Raw genomic sequence first — 23,836 nt, 5'->3', positions numbered from 1 at the left:
ATTAACTTATGAGGTTTCACATGAGCGTGATACGGAGCCTTATTCTGTATTTCTTGATTTTGCACCATTTTCTTGATATATACTGTGGTAGCTTCTAATATTACTTAATATTTACTATAATGACAACTATATACATAGTAGGCATGCAACATTGGTAATATCCAGTGGTTCTCTGTGAACATTTGGCTGGAAACCAAAATAAAGTGGACATCCTTCTTTTGGACCAGCTCATGCAGGTTTCTCTATGCAGGAGGACCGATCATCATGTACAAGGATTTCCTTGCTTCACTTGCTTACCAGACTAACAGTGTACAATATAATCTTTTCAAGTGGGGTTCAAAGTATGTGTATGTGTAGTTAATTAGATGTTCTTAGTTATTTATGTAATTAATGTTCTATTTGTATCCCTATTCACAGCAAACTCACCAGACAGCCCAACATCTCCCACCATAATGTTCTCCTCCACTACGTCCTGCATTGTATCTACCATGATGCCGTTGGTCACCTCATCAGCTTCCAGCCCCGAATACACCTGCATGAGGTCAGCAGCAGGCACATGCTCCACGATGACCGCTGGGAAGACTGATGGGTCGTCCAGCTGTCGGGCCAAACACAGAGATGAGAAAACAGTGTGAGCACATTAATCCGCAATTAGTAAACAAACATTACAGATTCATCCATATTAAAATAACATCTGTACTATTATAAAAGCTTCAAATGTACAGGGTAGGTTATAATATAATTCTGGTTACATCACTGTACATGTATATATAATATACATATCTCAATGATGACAAAAGGCTATAATATACTCTCGCATACATGAAGGTCACCGAACATCATAATTATCATCTTCATTCGGGCTCACAGAGAATGAAAGCCTAATGGTGTGTTCATAATAGATTTACACACTGAGCTATGTCTTGCTAGCAGTTTGGATTCCAGTCAGGGTTCGCAGTACAATAGGGTGTCATTCACAGGGCACATGCAGCCTAGTACTACATCAATAGAGGCTTAATGACTAAATGAAATAAACAGATAGCCTCATGATTTCAGGGAAACACAATCAGGCTCCCTCAGCCCCAACCGATGCCAGGAACATCAGCTCTGGCCCTTCATTTCCACTACAACATTCTTGTGTGGGTGGGGTGTACAGCAGCACAGCACAGGGGGGAAACACAGGAAATAGCTGGAGCTGGACTACAGAACCAAAAGGCACCCCACCCAACATAGCCATCTTGCCATTAGGCATAAATTTACACAAGGTCTTTCTCTTTTGCATGCTTTCTTTTCACCCTCAACTCCATTTGACAGTCACTAAGTGGACAGGGTAAAGTAGGACGAGTCAGGGTCTATTCAACTGCAATTTTGCTCTGCTTGTTCCCAGACTGGGCCAGACCTAAGCCATCACTCTGTGTACGTGTGTCTGTGTGTGTGTCCAGTAGAAGCTCTTGGTCAGACTCCAGTGAGAAGTGAGACAGAGAATTGCTCCCGTTTGCACCTTGCCTAACAGCAGTTGCGAACAAGGTGAACGACTGCTTTAGAATATGAATGAAAATCAATGATGCAGACTCTTTCTGAAGGAGCACTACAACTTAATAGGACTGCTGACCTTTTACAGGCCGATATAATAGCTTAAGAGAGGAGGTTAAATTATACTTGAGTCCAGCGTGACTATCAAGGGTCTGACATATGATCTGAGGGACTTCTACCTTCACATGTCCCCAGGGCAGAGAAATAAATACATACATATGCATTCTGCCACCAGGAGATGGTAGCAGAGTGCAAAAGGCCAAAACAGTGTTGCGCTGGATATGTCTGAGAACTTGCATATTATCACCTTTCCAAAACCTTGTATCTCTGAAACAAGAAACAAGTCATTCTGAACCATGTCTACGGGCTCATTCACCATGTAATGGTTACAAGATGTCAAGGGCAGCTGACATTTTCAAATGGTCAGTGGTCACCAAACCTGCTTCTGGAAATCTATCTTCCTGCATACCTACCAATCCCAACCACACGTTTAATTAATTACTTTCTTCAGAAATTCTTGATTAGCTGAATGAGGGGTGGTAGATTTGTGTTGGAGGTGAAACCTGCAGGAAGGTAGATGTCCAGGAGGAATGGTGGTATAAATAGAAAAAAAAACTAAGCTATGAGGTTTAGCTATTACAGCAACAATATAAAACTTGAGTTGTACAGACTTGTAAATTAACAAAAGCAAGCAGCTAATTACAGAGTACAACAGTAGTAAAGCACTCCCTTGAGTAGCACTCTAAAACAACATTTTTTCCCTTACTGTTTTTATCCTTGTGGAATCTTTGGCTGGAATCTGTTTCTTTTTTACTCCATCATCTCTGCACAAGTGACTATTGTTATGGCATTCTTCACAAAAATTTGAGATGTTTATAGATCTCCGGGACATTTGAAATCAAATCAAATCATTTATTAGCTACAAATGAACAGGTTCTCCTATCACTACAGAGTGCTGCACTCAACAGTTTCAACTATAATGGACACAGAACTGTTTTAAAACTATTAATGAATATATGTTGTACATTTAAGACATGGTGTGCTTTCTCTCTAATTCTGTTGACATGTTAGCAATGCACCCCAATTTCGGAATTGTGGGTGATAGCCGATATTTATCATCAGTAAACTTTCAGGAGCTCCTGGTCAAATTACATGTTTGATTATCTAATGAAAATAAGTTCTGTACAGAGAACACACGTGTGTACAAAGACAGGGTGTGCAGAATACTGTAATTGCACACTAAGGCAAAATTACTGTTCAGTTTTCAAACTTTACATATTGAAAATAACACGTAAAATGTGGTCTGAATACGACACATTGTATGTTTTATTTTTTGAAATACATTACAATTCAGCAAATAAGGCTAAACCATGCACTACAATTAGCAAAAAAATTACACATTTAAGAGGGCATTTCCCACAGGAAATCAAGTACACATGCCGTGTTCAAACTTTTGCAGATGGCTTTATCTCCCGATGTAGATATAGCTGGTGATACAAACACATTTTATAAAATGTTATAAAACAGGGACTAAATCCATCAGGATTAGCATTATACAGTAAAATACAGCATGTTTTGGTCTAGGGTTAAAACAGCAGAAAAATGAATAAAATGCTGACATTTCACTTAGCAGCCCAAACATTCTGCTCTTCTGGAGTACAATAAATATGTCAATTCAATATTGGTTTGAAATATCAGCCAACTCTAAACTTTTATCAAATGCATCTTTTTTTACTGACAATACCAATGCGACTCTAATATTATCATGCATCCCTAATGTTGATCTGTAGAAAAGAACAATTTATGAGCAGCTCCTGCTGACCTAAACACATATAGACAAGAAACGTGAATCTGTGTGTAGGAGGCAGACAAAGAATTGTTGGCTTACTTGGTGCAGTATTCTGAGGCAGGGCAAACAGTCTGGGGAGAATCCTAGTATGCTGACTGCTGAGCAAGCATTAATAGACATCTCCTTGCTCTCATCATTCTACAGCTATGGAAAAAACATCTCATGCAAAACTTGCATTTCGCTTATATCTTGTAGTTTGGGTATAGCATCCCTCACTGCATTTACCCCTGAGGTGAGGACTGTCTTAGAAAAAAACATTCTTCTGCCTGGGGAAACTGTCAGCATCAGCAGATATAAGAAAGCCTGACATTCTTTACTATAGAACTAACACAAGTTGTAAAGGTCTAGGTCCACAGGGAAGCATTCCTGGCTTTTATCAGGCAACATTACATGACTATACCACATGTTTGTCTGATGACAAGTCCATGATTATCAGTTAATCGTTACGAATTATGACTATGAAAAAGAGTGTGACTCTCTGTCTCTAGATGTTGCCTCAAAACTGGCCTCCTCCTCACTGTTGTCATCAACCGTGTTTCTAAAAGGGAAATATCAGATAAAGATCAGGGATTTGCATATCTGAGTTCCCTGTTCCTGTTGTCAATACAAAACTAGTAGTATCACGAGGCATGTTCCCTCTTCTAAACACTCTTCTTCTTTACCTGCCTTCTCTAGCAACCACCAATCTCTAACCATGGTACCTTCACCAATATACACAATACAATGTCCCAGTTTTAAAGCAAAGTCTAAGTGTAACTGAATGACAGCCCCATTCACGAAGACCTAAAAAAGAGAACAATTATGAGGACTGATTTCGCTGTTTAAAGCATTTACCTTGGGCTGATCCAGTTATATGTGATGTTAGATAGAAATTGCATCTTAAATTGCAAATTCAAATGATACATTATGGCTGAACAATACTGGAGAAAAGTCACACTGTCATATGTTTTGATAAATGTTGCATTATCTAAAAAACAAAGATATCTACATAACCTGTGTAAATGTTATAAATCGACCTCAATGGGAAAAAATTAAAGACAGCGAAAATGAAAGATTTGGGTCCTTTCACAAATTATATATATTGTGCAGCCCTACTGTGTGTATAAGACAAGGTGAATTTGAGATCTGTTTACATGTGTGCCCTGTATGCTGCAGGTATGCTCCCATTTGGGTTCACTCACAGTAGATGCAAGAAGCCGTCAGCAGTAGTTGTACTCAGACATCCAGGCTTAACATAATTTCACTGTCATTACATGATGTCTTGACTTATAGTAGTAATTATTGACTCTGCAAAACCCAATCCTGCATGGCTGCTGATTAGAGTCCAGACAAGCAGCTGTACACCTCCCCCACACCAGCCATGTGGAAAAAGCGGTGTGCACACCACTCGCATATACACCAACACAGACTCACATACATGCACGCAAAAACAGACCAAGACCAAAAAAACAACTCTGTTGTTATCATTGTGAACAGGGTAAACATTGGTCGGTTGCCTTTCAAATATTACCCACTAAAACTTCTACTTGCCTTAGAGATTTCTTGTTGTCTTTTTTCTTTTTTAACACGGAAATGGCAACTCAAAAGTCATTAACTGTGACCACTGCAACAGCTAATGTGATGGTGTGGTGACCGTAGGTCTGTCTTGCTGAACTAATCCACCTGGCATCACAGATGCTGTTTTATATATATATATATATATATATATATATATATATATATATATATATTATATATATATATATATATATATACACACACACACACACACACACACACACACACACACACACACACACACACACACACACACACAAGCTGATGGTACACTGAGAGGTAATCACTTTAGTAGCTGAGCAGTGGGCCTACCTAATGAAAATAACCAAGAACGAATGACGTCAGGGCGGACCAGCTCTAACTTTGAAATAAATGTTTCTTTTTTTTAAAGCAGCACACGAATATCTTTTGGCTCTGATGCAAATACAGCATCTTAAATACAATGTACAGTCCATGGCCATACTTGGGTCTGTTCCTTGTAGAGATCAGTTAACTTATTTTCAAAAAAATGTTATTTGATGGTGGTGTTTGAACATTTGCATACAACTGTATATATGATAAACATGTTTCTATTTTTGCCAAAAGATTTGATTGGTGGCCCAAGTGGCCAGTGCAATTTTTGGTATCTGTCTATCCATTATGGAGAGTTTAAGTCACATTTAAAATGTGTATTTTTTGACGTGTGTGCAGGGAGTGGTTGAGACGGTTTGCGCTATTGAAAAACGAAAAAGTAGAGCTCAGGGTGGAACAGGCCTCGTCTCTTGCAATGCCTCTTAACAGGTTATGCTGGTTAACCCTGAATTTTCTCAGTTCAGAGGACTAAATACAGCAAGGCCGGTCACACTTGATTCATTCATGACACACATTAGACACAAACGCAGGCACACTGACACAGGCACATATGCACATACAAATGTAATCACAAATATGCGCGCACACACACACACACACACACACACACACACACACACACACACACACACACACACACCCCAGATTCAGAGCGGGTTCCAGCTACATGTCAAAATACATACGGAAAAGAAAGATAAATTGTATGAAAATCCTAATTATATTTATGTGTTCATGTTATTAAGGCAAAGCTATTGTTAGTATCTAAATGAATAGCCAGGAAGATCTAAAGAGAGACCAGTTTTAAGACTGGTAAATTCTGATTAAATTAGCTAAGCATTTAAACTACACTGTATGTAGTAAAAAAAAAAAAACAGTACTGTGCAAAAGTTAAATTCTTGCATAAAAAAGGAAAAGTCAATGCAAAAAAACAGAGATTCCAAACCTGGCATTAAAAAATCCAGCTTGGTCAAATACATATGCAAAGACACTCACAAGGTGTTCATCCATTACAATCCATGAAGCGTAAAAGATGAATTGGATTCACAATAGGCTTAGAAAACAGCGTGGAATTAATTTTTGAAAATATAGCAGTTCAATTGAATTCAATCCCAATTCTTTTGCACATTTGCATAATACAAAGAATGACCTCTGTGCCACAGATGCTACATTTATTCCCAAATAATCTCTACTCCAGCCAGTCATGCGCACATTCACACACACACACGGGCATACACACGGGCATACACACGGGCATACACACGGGCATACACACGGGCATACACACGGGCATACACACACTAGAGGGCTCCCATCACACACTTTCCATCTGTGTCCTGCCAGAAACCCACACAGTCATTTCTCTCCCCAAATTCAGTCTTTTCCATGCCCTGCCCAACCAGACCTGTCACGTCAGCAGAGGAGACATCAAAGGACCTTTAACCAACACCCCCCCACCACCCAAAAGTTCCCCCTACTCCCACCCCACCAGTCCCCCCTACTCCCACCCTACAACCGCCCCCACCTTCACCACAACAAAAACCACTCAGCACTTCTCTATTCTAAAACTAAATTCCCTCCGGGGGTGGGAAACAAAAGACTGAAACTGACCTTTACAAATGGACAAAAAATATACACAAGAGGAAAGATAAACAGTATGAAAATCCTGTAGTTAAAAAATTTATTGAATAATAGAGAGAAAATCACTAAAACTGTGACCATCAGCTAACCAGTATTTAAAGCTTTCATTTAAAAAGGACAGGATAATCTCAACCTCCATTCTTGTTTCAGATCTGAAAAAAAATCCCCAGGTGTTTCTAACCAACCTTTCACTGTGAAAAGACAACTCAATGCTATGTGTCTGAAAGGCTGTCATGAAGAAGGAAACAGAAATAAGGAGAATTTTGATTGTGAGAAGTAGAAACCACAACCAAGACTGAACTTCAGAGGTTTTGCAAAAATATTCCTGCAGATTTCTTTAAAATGGTAAATACTTTTGACATTATATTTAGCTGTTGAGGCTTCTGAGTAATTTTCTGTTAAATATGCTTTCTGCTTTTTCTGCTGATGCTGAAAAATGAACAGCTTGAACTGTATAGCCTGAACATTAAAAAAATCTCAGATCTTTGCACAGCATACATAGCACGGAGGTTTTGACCAGTGGTCTGAAATACATGCGCTGTATTTTTTGATGTTTTTCCTGCTGTAATGCAACTAATGAGCTAATTAATGTGCCCTTCCTAAATTGAAGCGAGTATGTTACAGTAGTAAAACAATACAGTATGCTGTACATAGGTAACCAGCACCAGGATTGGGAACCACTAGTCCAGTCTTTTTGCTCAGTGAGGAATATGGCTGTGTGTGATGGTGTGATGTTTGGGTACCTGGTTAATTTCATCCATGCCATTGCTGGCAAACTCGAAGACGAGCTCACTGGATTGGACTGCAGTGGTCATGGTGTAGCAGCGGCGGGTCGGGGGTGAGGGGAGGGCTCAGACTGACAGTCAGTCACTCCTGCCTCTCCAGAGACTCCCCAGACCAAAGACACCGCACCCCTTCACACAAGAAGCGCACAGAGGCCGGTACACAGCTGAGATAATTTTGGCGCTTTCACAGAACAAGAGGCACTACTGGGCACAAAAAAAACAGCACCACCACAAAGTTCCCTTTTTTCGGTCTTGTCCACGTTCCCTCACTCCGCCACAGTTTGCCAGCTGTTCCTGCTGGTGGCTATGGGTTCTGGGTTGTGGAGTCTGATGGAGGAGGGCTTTCCTCTTGCACTCTCTCAGGCTCAGGGCCACTCCAGCTGCATCTGCGGCATCTACACCTTCAAAAAAAAAAAAGGACAGAAAGAGAGAGGAAATCACATTACGACTGTGTGATCAAAGTTAAAACTGGCTTGTATCACTTTCATCTCCAAGGGCAGTCTGAGACTTTGGTGGGGTGAGCCTGAAGCTGAGACAATACCACTGGGATGGGGCTGAAAAGACCTAGCTCTCTGATGCAGCAAAGCCCTCATACGTTCCAGGAGACAGCCAAATGCTTACTGTCAAGATTCAGAGGCAGCCTGGCTGGGCCGAACCTAAACGGCTGAATGGAAAAATGCACCCCACTTTCCAGTAACACATCCATCAGCATGCTTCCTCCCCATACACACTCTTGCTCCTGTTTATTCTTTCAGGACAGAACCAGAACACTTAACTTGTTATATCATTAAGTGATCACTGGCAAAGCTGAACTGGCTTTAATTTCCCATTTCTGTAGTCATGATGAAGTGAATCCAAATACACAGCAAGTAGGCATTTGCTCAACACTACCCCTGTTGCAAAGTCTCACATTCATTCATTCATTAAGACCCAGCAGTCATACACAGCCTTCCTCTCCCACTATTTTAGGGAGTTGGAGGGGTGTGAACATAGGATATGGAGTCACCCAGACTGATCACAGAAACTTTCATTTGGAACAAGGACAACAGGAGGCTGTTTAACAAGTAACACAAGCAGAGGGACATAACGCAACCAAATTCCTTCAAATAATTTTGACACTCACTCTGTTCCCCAAAAGTGGGGGGAGTGTGGGGTGGGAGAGGGAGTGTTAGTGATGGGATGTCTAGTTAAAGATTACACCACGGGGAGGAGAAAGTAAAGAACAGGGAGGAGGCTTGACAGGAGTGGGGTGGACAGGATCTTCATGGGCAGAGAAGTAGACCCAAGTCCACTGTGGCAGGGTGGGGCTCATTTGCTTTTGAAAGGGCCATTCTGATGGACAGAGGGAGCAGAGAGTGAATTGCCTTTGAAGAGACAGGTGGGACAAGGTGGGGTACAGAAGATGAAAGAGTTTGAGAGAGAGAGAGACCATCTGCAGGTAAATGCAGGGTGTTTTGACAATGTTATTGTCAAAATGTCAAGAATGTCAAGTGTTGACCAGCGAGTCTATGTCTATGGTGAAATGGTGATCAGCAACTTTGCTGCTTAACCGCGTGTGCATTTAACAGTGCGAATACGCCACCCACAAGCCAGACTCACATACAACCAAGCATTATAAGATTATAAGTTTGTGAAAGGTACGATGTACCATTATGAGAGTTTAAGATGGAATGAATTCACAAACACAATTTAGATATTTCTTGTAAAGCAGAGCTGAGTGTTCATAAAGTATTTGATTTCATAAACATATATGACAATAACTGGGCAACATGTTTACATCAAAATTGTGATTTAGGAGAGTGAAATTTTCACATATTTAAGCCTACGATTTTTATTATTTGCTACATCATCTTCACAAAGTTTGGACTCAGTTCTCTTTAAATACTCTTTCAATGCACTCGCAATCATCACATTTATCTGCTCAGAGATCACATCAGAAGCACAACCAACACTACCATATGTTCTTCCACATACTGCATACAAGCACGCATTTCCACCAGAGGTCTCCTTATCCCCTAAACTTACATAGTGCAGCCTGTTCAACCTAATTATGTAGAGCTTGTGAGTTTGGCACACTTTACAAATGCTGATTTTTAAATAACCCAACTAGGCCTAGGACTTTCTAGGAGTGTCTTTTTTGAAAATGAATGACAATATGTTCTCCTAGGATAGTGAATACATATAGGTGACTCTAGGTGAAATTAAGTCACTCAAGGTGAAATTAAGTCACTCTAGGTAAAATTAATACCGCCCAATACTAATGTAGACTACTTGGAAACGAAAAGTCCTTTCCCCCCCCAGAGTCCTCAGAGAACCTTCTGTTGAAGTCTCATCCTCACCATTTGACCACACACTGGGCTACACCTACCCAGAGGAAAGGAAGAGAGGAGGATCGGGTGGCCTGAGACAGAGGAACATTAGCCTATCATTAGCCCTGACCACACTGGATCCCCCAAAGCCATTAGTACCACACACTGCTCCCACAGTAAGAGCGCTACATCTGGAATTGCTTGCTGTCTTTACTCCTCTGCTTTGGTACAGTCTCTGGCAAGAGCAGAGGGATAAAGCTGCTGTTCTGGTTACACTGTGCAGATACTGCCAATTTCAGGGAAAATATGCATACTCATCTTTCCAGAGAAAATGCATTTCCATTAATTAAAATGATATTGTAGTTCAGATGTGCTAAGGGTAATCTCTTGAAGTTTTAACCATGAGCAGGGAGCTAAGAGATGCACACAAGTGATCCATGGCTACTGCTGTACCCTTTGGGCCCCTAATGAGACCACACACATCCTCATTCTTAAGCTATGTAGAGACAGTTTCTCCAAAGTCCTGGAAAGAGATGACCCTCTCTGTCATCTCCCCATACAGCTGGAGCCTGAGGTCACAAACTGGAACCAGTTTAGCTCTGCATGGCTGAACACAGCCTGGCCTAAAAAGCAGTCCCACCTCAAAATCTCACTTCCTCTTTCCTTTTCAAATGGCTTACAGTAATAAGAAGTGAAAAACAAGCATGGGACTGCAAGTACATGTCATGGTGACATACCAGAATGCAAGCCTTGTCGATTCTATTAGCTAGTGAACTCCAGGCCCTGAAAGGTACAGACACGCTTTTGAGTACATTTATCATTTGCACCATCTGCGGTTTATCTGCTGGCAAATGAAAGCATGTTATCAGGTTGATTGAAATGCTTCACGGACAGCAAAGTGCCTGGTGTGTTTCTAAAGTGTGTTAAGCAGTGAGGGTCATGATTACTCGATTAAACTCATCAACTGAAATTTAGTGTCTTAATAAATTGCCAGTCAAATTACACGTTTTATTGATTTTGAAAATTAGCACACATCCTCTACAGAGAACACACTTCTTCACATGTTAATACATAAATAAATAAAATAATAAAATGTGGCCTGTGCAAACATTTATGGCATATTTTAGATTTCATGTTTCATTTTCTCCAGTATGTTACATGGAGTACATTCTGCAGTACATTCTGCAGAAAATGGCATATGTACATTTGTCCCAAGTGGAAGGGGTGTTAAAGTTTCACACAGAAAATCAGAAAAACATGCACACAATAATATAAATATATTGCACAAATGATGTGTAAAGCCATTTGCCTGGTCAGTATGCATGTATTTGTTCAAAAACACTAAAATAAATACAAATAAACAATAATGCATGCTAGCCTAACCATTTCCCAACCTTTCCTTGAGGAAGCCCAGTGTTTAAAGTTCCCATGTAATTCCTAATTTGACAAATCAATCCTCAATTCTTCTCTCTTCTCATACTCCCTCCCTCTCTCTATTTTATATATATATATATACTACCAGCTTACAAGTGAACAGGGACACACAGTGAGTGGCCTCTGCCACCATGACAGCAGCCTATAAGTGCCTTCAGAGTGCATGACAACAGCTGCCTTGTCTTGGTCCATGGGCAGAGACCCAGGCGGAGGGCGCAGCAGCACTGCAGCACGTCATTCAGCTCTGGCCGAGAGGGAGGGGCGCTGGGCCTGCTGGAGAGTTACTCAATACACAAGACTCCAGTGAGCAAACATTCTCCAGGGTGGGGCTCTCATGGAGAGACTGAGAGGCTACAGGCTGTCAAGGTTATGCACATTTGACAATCGGCGAGAAACTCTGGGGTGTCTGTTGCCATATAATGTGAAACCTTTAGTGGCCCTGATCCACTAGAAGCCTTCTTCACAGAAGACTGCATAGATCAATTAAATAATATCTTTCAAATGCAGTGTGAACAGAGAACAGAAAGCAACTGAATAAGCGTACTTGCTGATGGAACAACAACCAAATCGAGACTGGGTCTGTGGACAAATTTGTTTCCCCCCAAAGGACCCTCACCCCCCCCTTTTAGCCTCCTCTGCTGAGCTCATTGTTGACCATGAAAGGAGGCAATTTAAGTCAATCGACTGACTAAACCATGAGTCACTCTGCCAGTAGAATTCCAGCATGGAAAAAGAGCACATTCAGGCATCAAGATAGAGACAAATCTAATCAACTTCTTGACGGTGGTCGAGAATACGGATTCAGGATGTGGCATGATTTATCAGCTGATGCTGTGAAAAAACAACCAAAAGCAGAAGGTTTGGCAAGGCTTCCATACATGGGGGATGACATCATAGTCACAGTGAAGTCAGCTGTTTCTGAGAAAAACAGGTCTTGAGTGACTCTTAGAATAGCATGGGAGCAGAGGAAAGGTTTTAGAAATGCAAAGGGAGAAGGAAAAGAGAGTGAGATCAAGAGAGTGAGAGAAAGAAGAGGATGTCTTTCCTTCTTGGCAATTAAACAGGATTGGTATTCCTGGCATTTCAGAACATGCTTCTTCTCCTAGCACACGTCTGAACGGTGAATCTACTCTTATAGGCACAGTGGTATAAATCAGCCTCCACATACACTCTTACTACTAAGTATAATATCTAAAGAATATTGACAGAAACAGTAACACTCCTTAACTCCTCAAACTCTAAGGGCCTGTCTGTGGAGCCTACACTTCAGTTCCTAAAATGTCTTGATTACACAGAAACATGTGTAGAGTCAAACAACCACATTTATTCCTTGAAAGTAAAAGCAAAAATAAAAGCAAAAAACCCCACTTTAGCTACATAACTAACAAATAAATGTGCCCTCTAAAACTCCCTAATTTTTTCAAGAGACCCATGATGTGTCACACTGAATTTACATTGATTTTACCTAAACCTACTGCACCCAATTCATGTTCCGTTTGTTGCAACACAATATGAGTGTGAAATCTAACAACCATGGACAAACAGACAAAGCAGTCAGCATAAACAAGCCCAAACAATTGTGATTAGGTGGTGATGTAATAATTGTGACAGAGCTACAACATACTTTACTTATAGTTTACAGTAGTTATAGTATAAACACAGCAGTAAGACGTCTTGAGATTAACATCTAAACAATAAGCATGCATTTCAACAAGTTAAGAAGTGACTCCCCCCAGCGTCCAATCAAAGAGAAAACCAGCAGAAATGTGCTATATGAGTCAATGCAATGATGATCTTACAGGCTCATTCTGCCTGTGTAGACAGGAGAAATTGCTGAGTGAGGAATACTGATAGGGAGAGAATGAAACAGAGATGGAGAGAGAGCCAGCAGAACACTTTCCATCAGCATGCACAACAAAGCTTCTTTTACAAGGTCATCAGCTCTTGTCAGCTGAACACGGCTGTTTTTGACCAGTTCCTGTGAGGATATGACTCAGGCCTTTGCGGCTACTGTGAGGTACTATAATGGCGCAATAGTGAACATGGGGCCAAAAGAGGGTCGGGTGAACCTGTGTTTTTCTGGTAGCAGGGGCAGCTGGCTAATCACCACTGATGGTTTAATAGGCTTATAATAACTCAACTGTCCTGAAAAAAGTCAATTAGCCCACGGTTTCACTTCATCAGACGCAATTACTGAACAAAGTACAAAAAGCTGATTTTTTTGTGAAAGAAATAAAGAAAATTCCTCCCACATCCTGCTCCTGGCCAGGGTGATGAGGAGTGAATTACACACGGCAGAAAAAGGTCATAGGTCTGCGAGGTTGGTGTTTGCTAATTCAACAGAATGAGAGGACAGCAGTTAATGAGTCGCCTCAAGACCAAGCAGAGTGAGAAAAGCACACAGGCAACTCCCACAGCAAGCTAAAACAGCACAGCCTCACAGCTTCACAGTCTAACAGCATGGACTGCCTTCTCTCCTTTCTCCTCTCAACACTTTGTTTTGTCTGTCAGCTACAAAAAAGCTTTCCTGATATAACATTTTTCAAAGTTTGATGGCATACTGAAGATCACAGTTGCCAAAGCCAAAGAAGACACATAGCAAAGTAATTAAAAGGCCTATGGGCATTATCAAATGAGCGCCAGCTGTTGGGTGAGAGAACTGCAAAAAATAAATATATAAATAAAAAATAACTAGAGAGAACAGGCAAATGTAGTGCCAGAAAAAAGAGCAGCGATAAACATGCTCCAGTGTTACCAGCACGCTAAAGATTTTTTAAAAAGGAGCATGAGAAAAAACGCTCTACACAAGCCAGCTTTTGCCCAAGACGAATGGAATTTAATCTGATCTCTTATGACTCTTGTACTTTTCCACTGAACCCCGAGGCACTCCGACAGTGGCTTTGAGGTGTGGGCCCCACACCCACCAGAGACTGAGGTTTTTATGACTGCTCCCATGTCAGCTTTACCTGTTCCGGGCCGGGAGAATGCAGGTAGAGGGGATAGATGGTGGGTAGGAGGAGGTGGGGTGATTACTGCCAATGCTACATCAGTTGGGAAACACTCATAGTCAAGCTTAAGATGCTTAAAACACCAACATGGGCCATGAGTGTTGTAATTAACTTGAACTGGCAGCCTGTTAAAGGGTGTAGCCTCATCGTACAGCAGGTACCCACAGATTAAGTTCAGCTTTTTACTGGCGAATGAAATCGCACAAAAGCTCAGTGGCACTACAAAAGATGACCAGATACTACATGTTTCATTCCATGCTAAATGCTTCATTGTCAGACAGAATCAATACCACACTACTATGATGTAGACTGTGAGGCACCATTTTAAACTGTTAGCAAAGAGCAAAGGCTGACTGCAGATATGTAGCTTTTAGGTGTGGTAGAGACAGAGTGTGTGATAGAGAGGCAGTGAGAGAGAGAGAGAGAGTGTGTTAAAATATCTACTGATAAATTTGTAAAAAGAAAAAAAAAGAGGACAGCCACAAACTGACCTGTGAATTTTGCAGTGACAGGAAATGCATCACTGAGCAATGGTTTTCTTGCTACTTCCTGACTGTTAGACCACAGACAGCAGAACACTTCTCTCTCTTTCTCTCAGTACAAGAATGGAAACTTCTCTACTCCTCTCTGCTGCTCACTTTCAGTCATGCTGTATCTACTACCAAATCTTCTCCACCTACTCCACAAGCTGGTGTTAGTCATTACTTTTAGACCGTTGGTCATAAGATGTGTAAAGATGCAATGCAAATACAAAAAAGATAGACAGATTTGTGACTCCCTGATGATGTTTAAGCTGTAAAAACTGCACAAACACATTTAGCAACACCCGCATAGTAACTGGAAGCCCCCTAGTTCTAAAGTCATGAGCACCTCCCCCACCTCACCCCAACCAACCAACCTCAAAGCTTGCCACCTTTCAGTGGTTTCATTCAGTTTCTCAGGAAAAAAAAAATCACAATATCGCAATTCTCAGAATTTTCTTATTCAGGAGGCCTTCACAAGGCAAAAAAAAAAAAAAAAAATCAGGTTGCGACCTCCTAATACTACAGTTTTTTTATGTCTAACCTTCTACTGATGACCTCATTCTGACCATTCTAAGAGATTCTTTAGAATACTGCACATGGAATGTGAAGAAAAACTCAAAACCACTAAGTAACGGCTGCTGTATATTAACAACCGAAATGTTGATACACTTGTACCGCTAACATATACAACTATGACGCACAGAATTTGGTGAAAACAGTTTAAAAGTCTTTAACTCTGTGCATTGTCTCACAGGGTGAGGCTGACTACTAAGAAGCAAAAAGGAACAGAACACAGTGCACCTCTACTCACTTCCTCTCTCTCACATCTCACTCAGAGGTTAGGTCTCCCGCTCCAAAAACGCTCACCCACTTCCTCTAAAATGGATACAGTGTCCTCATACAGCACTGCAAAACATAATAAATGGAATGGATACAGCTTTTCTTTGCACAGAAAATAAATATTACAGAGACCTTGTCTTACCAGCAGTGACTGAACCATCAACTCCGAAACCCACTCGATAAGAGTGATGTGCTAGAGAAATAGACTTAACAATGCTTTCACAGTGATCTATTTCTACTGTGTGGCAATAGGCCACATGCCACAGATAGGAAGAACCATCAGAGTTGTGAAAACAAGACAGGAAATTGCTGCAGAGGACTGTGAAGATGTGTTCTCCAATTAGGGGAGATAGAAGAATCAGGACCTTCAGCACAACATCAGACAAAATACAGCCTAACATTAGTATTTTGACAGTTTATAGAAATAGGATTGAACACAACTGGTCACACTGTGTTTTGCAAAATAAACTAATAAAAGATCTACGAAAGCCTTTAAAACATTAAGTATAGTGTACACACTACATTATGTAAGACATGGGTTTCTTGCAGTAACTGGTTCCTAGCTATACAACTATCCAATATTTATCAGCTGCTTCTCTGTCAAAAGATTTAGGCTTTTCAGCTATTTTGGCTTTAAGGAGACAATGACAAAAAAAAAAATGTACCTCTGCCTTCTCTGTTGGGTCCAAGACTGTAAGCAATTTCAGAAATATCTCAGATGTCTGATATTGAAGGCACAATGTTTTGGCTCCCATGAAGGAACAATTCAGTCTATGACTAGACTGGAACAGCAAAGCACTCAGGGCCCCATCCAGACATCATGTCGTCTAGCAATTGTAAGCATTTCATATTCTTTAAACCACAACAAGCTGCATCTTTATCAAGATACAGTGCAACTGACTATATTATTTACACATATAACATTTTATCAAGAATTAGTGTAATTACACAGCTGCCATGATACCACTTTCTTTTACCGATACCAATACCAATATTGAAACCTTGAGTACTGGCTAATATCAACACTGATTCGATATTTCGTATTTTGTTGTTTTAAAGCTACTAAGCTGTAAACAAGATATTTTCTATATTCTATTAATTGAACCACTTCATGTAAAGGGCCCATATCCTACATTTCTCTATTCTTTTTTCCGGTTTACATGACCATTTTCTTTCTACATCCACTAGAATAAAACAGGACGTTTTCTTTAAAACTGTAAAAATACATGCTTTTAAATTAAATGTAACTGACTTCTGTCCTTATTGGTACCCTGTATTGTGCCTAAATTAGCAGTCCAGGCTGAAATACTAACGTGGATATATGTAAATGTATTAATTTTGTGACATCATGCAAACAGTGAATTCAAAACAGACATAATTCTTTCATATGTGGACTGAAAGCAGCTGGCATATTTTTAAACTATAACAGTGTTATCATACTACATTACAGTTTTCATTTTAAAAAAATGAGAACAAATTGTTTTACCATGATATGGGCTCTTTAAAATTACCATTTTAAAGTACACCATCATACTCAAACTACTTACGCACTCTACTACCTTACAGGAAGAAATACACAGCTAACAACAAGTGTGTATTATTTCAGGTTACATTTGTTACAGAAATTATCGGCCCAATGCCTGATACCCGGTAACATATTAGTGCTCTCTCTAACTGTGACAACATTATACACACTACCTCAAGATATAGTGCAACTGATAATGACAACAGTGAAACTGCAGACATCTGCAAGGTAGTCATGATTTAAATGCACTGCCCCCTTTTTCATGTTCACTGCTCATTCGCAGATCAGCTTAATATACAACCCCAATTCCAATGAAGTTGGGACATTGAGTAAAACCTAAATAAAAACAGAATACAATGATTTGCAAATCCTTTTCAACCTATATTCAACTGAATACACTAAAAAGACAAGATATTTAATGTTCAAACGGATAAACTTTATTGTATTTTGCAAATATTCACTCATTTTGAATTTGATGCCTGCAACACGTTCCAAAGAAGTTGGGACAGGGGTTTGTTTACCATTATGCTACATCACCTTTCCTTTTAACAACACTCAGTAAGCGTTTGGGAACTGAGGACACTAATTGTTGAAGCTTTGTAGGTGGAATTCTTTCCCATTCTTGCTTGATGTACAACTTCAGTTGCTCAACAGTCCGGGGTCTCCATTGTCGTATTGTGCACTTCATAATGCGCCACACAGTTTCAATGGGAGACAGGTCTGGACTGCAGGCAGGCCAGTCTAGCACCCGCATTCTTTTACTACAAAGCCACGCTGTTGTAACACGTGCAGAATGGCTTGGCATTGTCTTGCTGAAATAAGCAGGGACGTCCCTGAAAAAGACGTTGCTTGGATGGCAGCATATGTTGCTCCAAAACCTGTATGTACCTTTCAGCATTAACGGTGCCTTCACAGATGTGCAATTTACCCATGCCATGGACACTAACACACCCCCATACCATCAGAGATACTGGCTTTTGAACCACAGGACACTTTTCCACTTTGCGTGAGTCCATCTCAGATGAGCTTGTGCCCAGAGAAGCCAGCGGCGTTTCTGGGTGTTGTTGATATATGACTTTCGCTTTGCATGGCAGAGTTGCACTTGTAGATGGAGCGACAAACTGTGTTCACTGACAATGGTTTTCTGAAGTGTTCCTGAGCCCATGTGGTAATATCCGTTACAGAATGACGTCGGTTTTTAATGCAGTGCCGCCTGAGGGATTGAAGGTCACGGGCATTCAATGTTGGTTTTCTGCCTTGCTGCTTACTTGCAGAGATTTCTGCAGATTCTCTGAATCTTTTGATGATATTATGGACTGTAGATGATGAAATCCCTAAATTCCTTGCAATTGCACATTGAGAAACGTTCTTAAACTGTTGGACTATTTGCTCACGCAGTTGTTCACAAAGTGGTGAACCTCGTCCCATCCTTGCTTGTGAATGACTGAGCCTTTCAGGGATGCTCCCTTTATACCCAAACATGACACTCAACTGTTTCTAATTAACCTGTTCACCTGTGGAATGTTCCAAACAGGTGTTTTTTGAGCATTCCTCAACTTTCCCAGTCTTTTGTTGCCCCTGTCCCAACTTCTTTGTAAGGTGTTGCAGGCATCAAATTCAAAATTTGTGAATATTTGCAAAAAACAATAAAGTTTATCTGTTTGAACATTAAATATCTTGTCTTTGTAGTTTACTCAATTGACTATAGGTTGAAAAGAATTTGCAAATCATTGTATTCTGTTTTTATTTATGTTTTACACAACGACCAAACTTCATTGGAATTGGGGTTGTATATATCATAGTAACTGCTCCTCACAACAATAATCATGATAAATGTGGACACTGTAACTCTTTAACTGTTTAGAAAACTCTTCTCCTGAAGTTGTACTAGCCGTTCTTTGTGTTGAAGAGCAGCAGATGTGCGGTTGTGAAATAGCGCCACCCCCGCCATCTTGACTCACCCATCCTTTATGTGTTTACAGTCATACCAACACCAACATGTTACAGCATATGTCTTCTCAATGAGAGGAGCAAAATGTGCCAAACATACCAGCCAAACATGCCTGCCTCACTCCCACATATTCCAGCTGAAATGAAAACAAAACCCACCAATGAGATTTCTGCTAGTACAAACAGCCTCAGACTGCAGTTAGACAACACGGATGGTACTGTACAACTGATAAGAATATGTTTGGTGCTTTGCTTTCTCCTGCATGAAGAGGATCTCACCGACTTCAGAGCAATTCAAAGTCCAGCTTTCATTAACAAAATAAATGTAGCCCAGGATCCCTCACGTTCCTGCCTATCTGCCTGAGGTGATATGAGGTCAAACCAAGCATGAGATTGAAAATAGTTCTCTGGAATCATGGGAGAAAATGTACAGGCTGGAGTTACACAGCAGCTGAACCTGGCTGCTATGTCTCAGGTGCATTCCAAACAGGTCTGGACACAAGCTGCGTGAGGTCTCTGCACAGACCAGCCAGCAAGCTGCACTGTGCAAAAAAGCAAGACTGTTCTAGATGATAACATTCTCAGTTTCTCCTATTCATAGGCCATTGCCAGATTACATCTCAGGTACTGGCCTTAGTTATAGCACAGTATCAAAATGCTGAAAATCTTCTAATAAATTTATTAGAGTACATTCAATATATTCACCCAAAATTCACAGTTTAAAGTACCTATATCCTACATAGTTCTGGCATTTTATTTTTCTCCCTGATGTCCACTAATAATGTTTTTGCAGGTTTATAATCTACCTCTGCTTGACCATTTTCCAACTTCTATTTGTCCCTTAGAATAAAACAGCCTCGTGTTATGCCTCATTCAAAAAGTAGTTTGGGCTAAAACACTCTTTATAATTTCAGCATGAATGGGTGGGGCTAAACTGCCAAACATGTGCTGAATATGTGGATATATGTAAATGAGTTGGTTTTTGTGACATCACACAAACAATGAATTCAAAACAGTTAACAATATATTTCAATAATGATCATGTTTAAGGCACAGCAACAAAAACAGCCTGTTTTATTCTAAAGGCTAAAGAGAAGCTGGAAAATGGTCATGTGAAAATGACTGTTTTAGTACACAAACCAATACAAGCAATAAAATGTGCTCTTAGATGAAAAAAAGAAAACAATGTAAGATACAGGCCCTTTAATTCATCATTTTCATAACTAAATATCTTACATACTAGCTTCATAGTAATTACAGAGTCGTTCATAATACTGAATAATAGGTCTGAAGAATAATAACTATAAGAAGCTTACACTTAATATTAAATACTATCACAATTGGTGACCTTTCTATTTATGTGTTTTCATGGTCATTTTTTGTGACGTTCTAAATATAACTCAATATCTAGGAGCACAGAGGGCAAGTTTTCCTGCCATTTTTCAAATGACCCTGATAGCATGTTACTCAAGCAGTCAGTATCTTAGTCTCTATCTTTATCAGTGCATAATAAATCCTCAGCTACAGCAGCGAATTAAAGCTAGGTCATTCAGTGCTTTACGTAAGTCTGACACGCCTCTGATCAGAATGCTTCATAAAATACTTTGGGACTGACATAACTGAGCTGAAATAGCACACATACACTGCACTGAATAACATTTCTTAAGTCTTATAAAAGATTTGCTTCAGGCTCCTCACAGCTGTAGGCCATAGGCAATCGCAGTCACATGATAAAGAATACACCATGTTGGCCTACAGTAGATGGTAGTAGTTGGTCCTAACTAGATGGTGTTTCACTGCAAAAGATGGCTAGAAGAAGGGTAATATTCATATTCATAATGTCTTTCTTTTTCAGGAGTCTAAACAATAAATGAAAAGTCATATCAAAAGGAAAGTCATATTGTCACCTACAAATGCCTATACATAGATAGAAGCATTCATTCTGAACATTATACAGCTGTAATGATATTACAGATAGAAACTATCTATATAGCAAATAACTGTCCTGTCAGTATTTCTCACAGACCCTCTCATCTACTGTATAATAATAATAATAATAAATATATATATATATATATATATATATATATATATATATATGTTATTAATATATTAGATTAAACTACTTTAAATTTTAGTTATAGTGATTACCAGACAATTCATAGTACAGAATATTAAGTCTCAAGATTAGTAGCTGCTGTTCTCACTAGTTTGCTCTATTTTCTTATAAGATTATGTACAATTCACTTTCCTTCCTGAAAGCAGGCTAAACTCTACTAGTAAAACAGAGAACGAGCAACATATAAACAACTGAACCTCAGGAGCAATTATTACACAACTTAACTGCCACCATAAATCATGTGACTCGGCATGAAAAACGAGCTCATGAGAAACTGGATATAGGGATCACCTGCACCTTTAATAAAGCTGCTCAGAAAAAAACAACATCTACAGCGCAATCACTGACAAACACTGGCTGCAATAAAACACACTACAATAAAGTCACAGCCCCCATTTCTCCAATCATCTAAGTTGTCCAAGCATCTCACATCAAACTAGGCTTCTGACACAAGATATACTTTGAAATGAAAAAGGGTGCAGCCTTTCACACATGACTTTCAGAGGCTGTTCAGCAGAGGGTGAAATGCCACATCACTGTTTTGTTGTCCTGTGTTTGTCACTTTGAGAACGGCATACAGATGAAGGTGGGGGCCTCATGCAGGTCAATATTTAAAGAGGCATGTTGGGCTCTGTACAACACATCATTGCTCACAACAGCAAAGAGATGGGGAAAAACCAACAATATAACACAAGATCGTAAACCAATTCACCCACAAGTAAGATATGTGTCAAATATAATGTGTGTGTTTGGCTTGAAGTCAGTTCAATTTAATTAAAGCCATTAAAGGGTAATTCACAGCTTTTTCCAAATTTTTGCATAATTAAATGTTTAAGATGAAAAGCGAGCCATCAAATGTCATTGTGTGAGATGCTCCATTCTAAAGAAACTTGACAATTCTTCACAGCGGCAGTGCCCCTAAAAGCTCCCTCATATAAAGTTTACATAAAATTGCTTATGGAGATTTTGCCTGGTGCCTGAGAAATTGCTTTATTAAAGTGCTAAAATAAGGTTTTGGCCTTAAACATGTGTTTTTTTTTAATTATTAAAATCATACAAACAGGGAAGAGCAAGGCAAAATAGTACTCAGTGTCTTTTTTAGATTTAACATTATTTTACTGTTATCGTCACTGCATGTAAAAACTCACAAGACACATAGGTTCGCTGGTTTTGGATAGTAAATAAAATGGCTGTATTTGTGTTGTAGACCTCTGATTCCTATGACCACAACTTTAAAGAAATGTATGATTGAAAATTTGTCTAGAACAGATGAGACTTGTGCAGAAATGTTCAAAAATTGTTGGAACTACTTAGTTCAATATTACAATTAATATGATTAAAAATGAGTATCTAGTATAATATACAATTTTAATATAAATCAAACTTCTAATTACAAAGTATAATCAAGGTCCTAAAGCATACAAATACAACACAGAGTATCTATTGAGTACTGTGGGAAAATAACAACACAAAATGTAAACAAGGATGAAGTGCTGCTTAGGAACAGCTGGAGGAGCGAGCCTTTATGGCATGTTCGACTATGGAGGCCATTTAATGCGGTGTTGTACATAAGACGACAGAAAGCAGACCAGGTCTGTCAACCTCAAAAGAGTAGCCAGGAGGGGAAAATCTGATTCCCAAGATTTTGGGCGGCAATGGGCTGACAAATCTTCCAAAAATGACTGAACTGAAGGTATAATGGTGCAAGGAGTGCCCAAAGAGCACCCACACTCATTTTAACTACCTTAAGCTATAAAAAGAATCTTTTCCGTTATAAATGAGTAATGAGTATATTTTAATTGCAAAGCTGTAGTAGAGCTAAGAGTAGAGGATGTTTAATAACAAAAGTATCAAGAATTTGCAAAGGCAGTTTTTTTTTTAACTTATAATGCACCTTTCCACCAGCAGGACTTGTTTGCAGGTACAATGACATGTGAATGTAGATCTAACCTGAATCCCAGTCTTTCTGTCTGCTAACTTCAACCTGCATCAGGAAATGAACTGAAAGAACATTAACGCCTGCCTCTATACACTGGTGGAAAGTGAATGACTTGGCCTTGATGAAGCCATTTTCCTAATGCATTCATATTGAACATCAATACAAGGAAAGGTCTGTGGGGTGCAGAAAAAGCTTTAAGATTAGCTCTAGTGAATCTCTGATATCTAAAGGTTTTATAGGTATTTTTCGGCCATCACTGTGAAAATAGTACCATTGGAAAATATAATGGTTCATATTCAGCTCATGTAAAGATTGCTGGTAAAGTTCTGGGAAATGGCTATATATGTTTCCTCTGATGCTTTGTTGGAAAAAGTTCAAGTTAAAATTAAGAAGAAACATAAGCTCTATGAAATGTATTCAGTAAGACTAAATAAATACTTAGTTTAATGATGTTCAAGTAAAATAACTTCTGTTG

At 39.6% G+C, this 23,836-nt stretch overlaps 1 protein-coding gene across 9 annotated transcripts in view; it reads right to left on the bottom strand.

Annotated features, from left to right (window-relative positions):
* elf1 (E74-like ETS transcription factor 1) overlaps nt 1-23,836 on the bottom strand; it is a 53,330-nt gene that overhangs the window by 7,256 nt on the left and 22,238 nt on the right. For 4 of the 9 annotated variants that reach the window (XM_017698444.2, XM_037540503.1, XM_017698443.2 and 1 more), the window contains 2 exons: nt 7,672-8,114; nt 427-598 (listed from right to left, as the gene is read on the bottom strand). In XM_017698444.2, the coding sequence (XP_017553933.1) occupies nt 427-598; nt 7,672-7,743 (244 nt within the window). In that variant the 5' untranslated portion in view covers nt 7,744-8,114. Of the gene's footprint in view, nt 1-426; nt 599-7,671; nt 8,115-15,799; nt 15,895-15,970; nt 16,068-23,836 lie in introns of those variants that run through there. The other 5 variants (XM_017698448.2, XM_017698449.2, XM_017698445.2 and 2 more) reach the window with 4 other exon arrangements.

This window comes from Pygocentrus nattereri, chromosome 8, assembly GCF_015220715.1.
Source record: "Pygocentrus nattereri isolate fPygNat1 chromosome 8, fPygNat1.pri, whole genome shotgun sequence".
Taxonomy (NCBI): Eukaryota; Metazoa; Chordata; class Actinopteri; order Characiformes; family Serrasalmidae; genus Pygocentrus; species Pygocentrus nattereri.
This window is presented reverse-complemented; position numbering and strand designations above follow the sequence as displayed.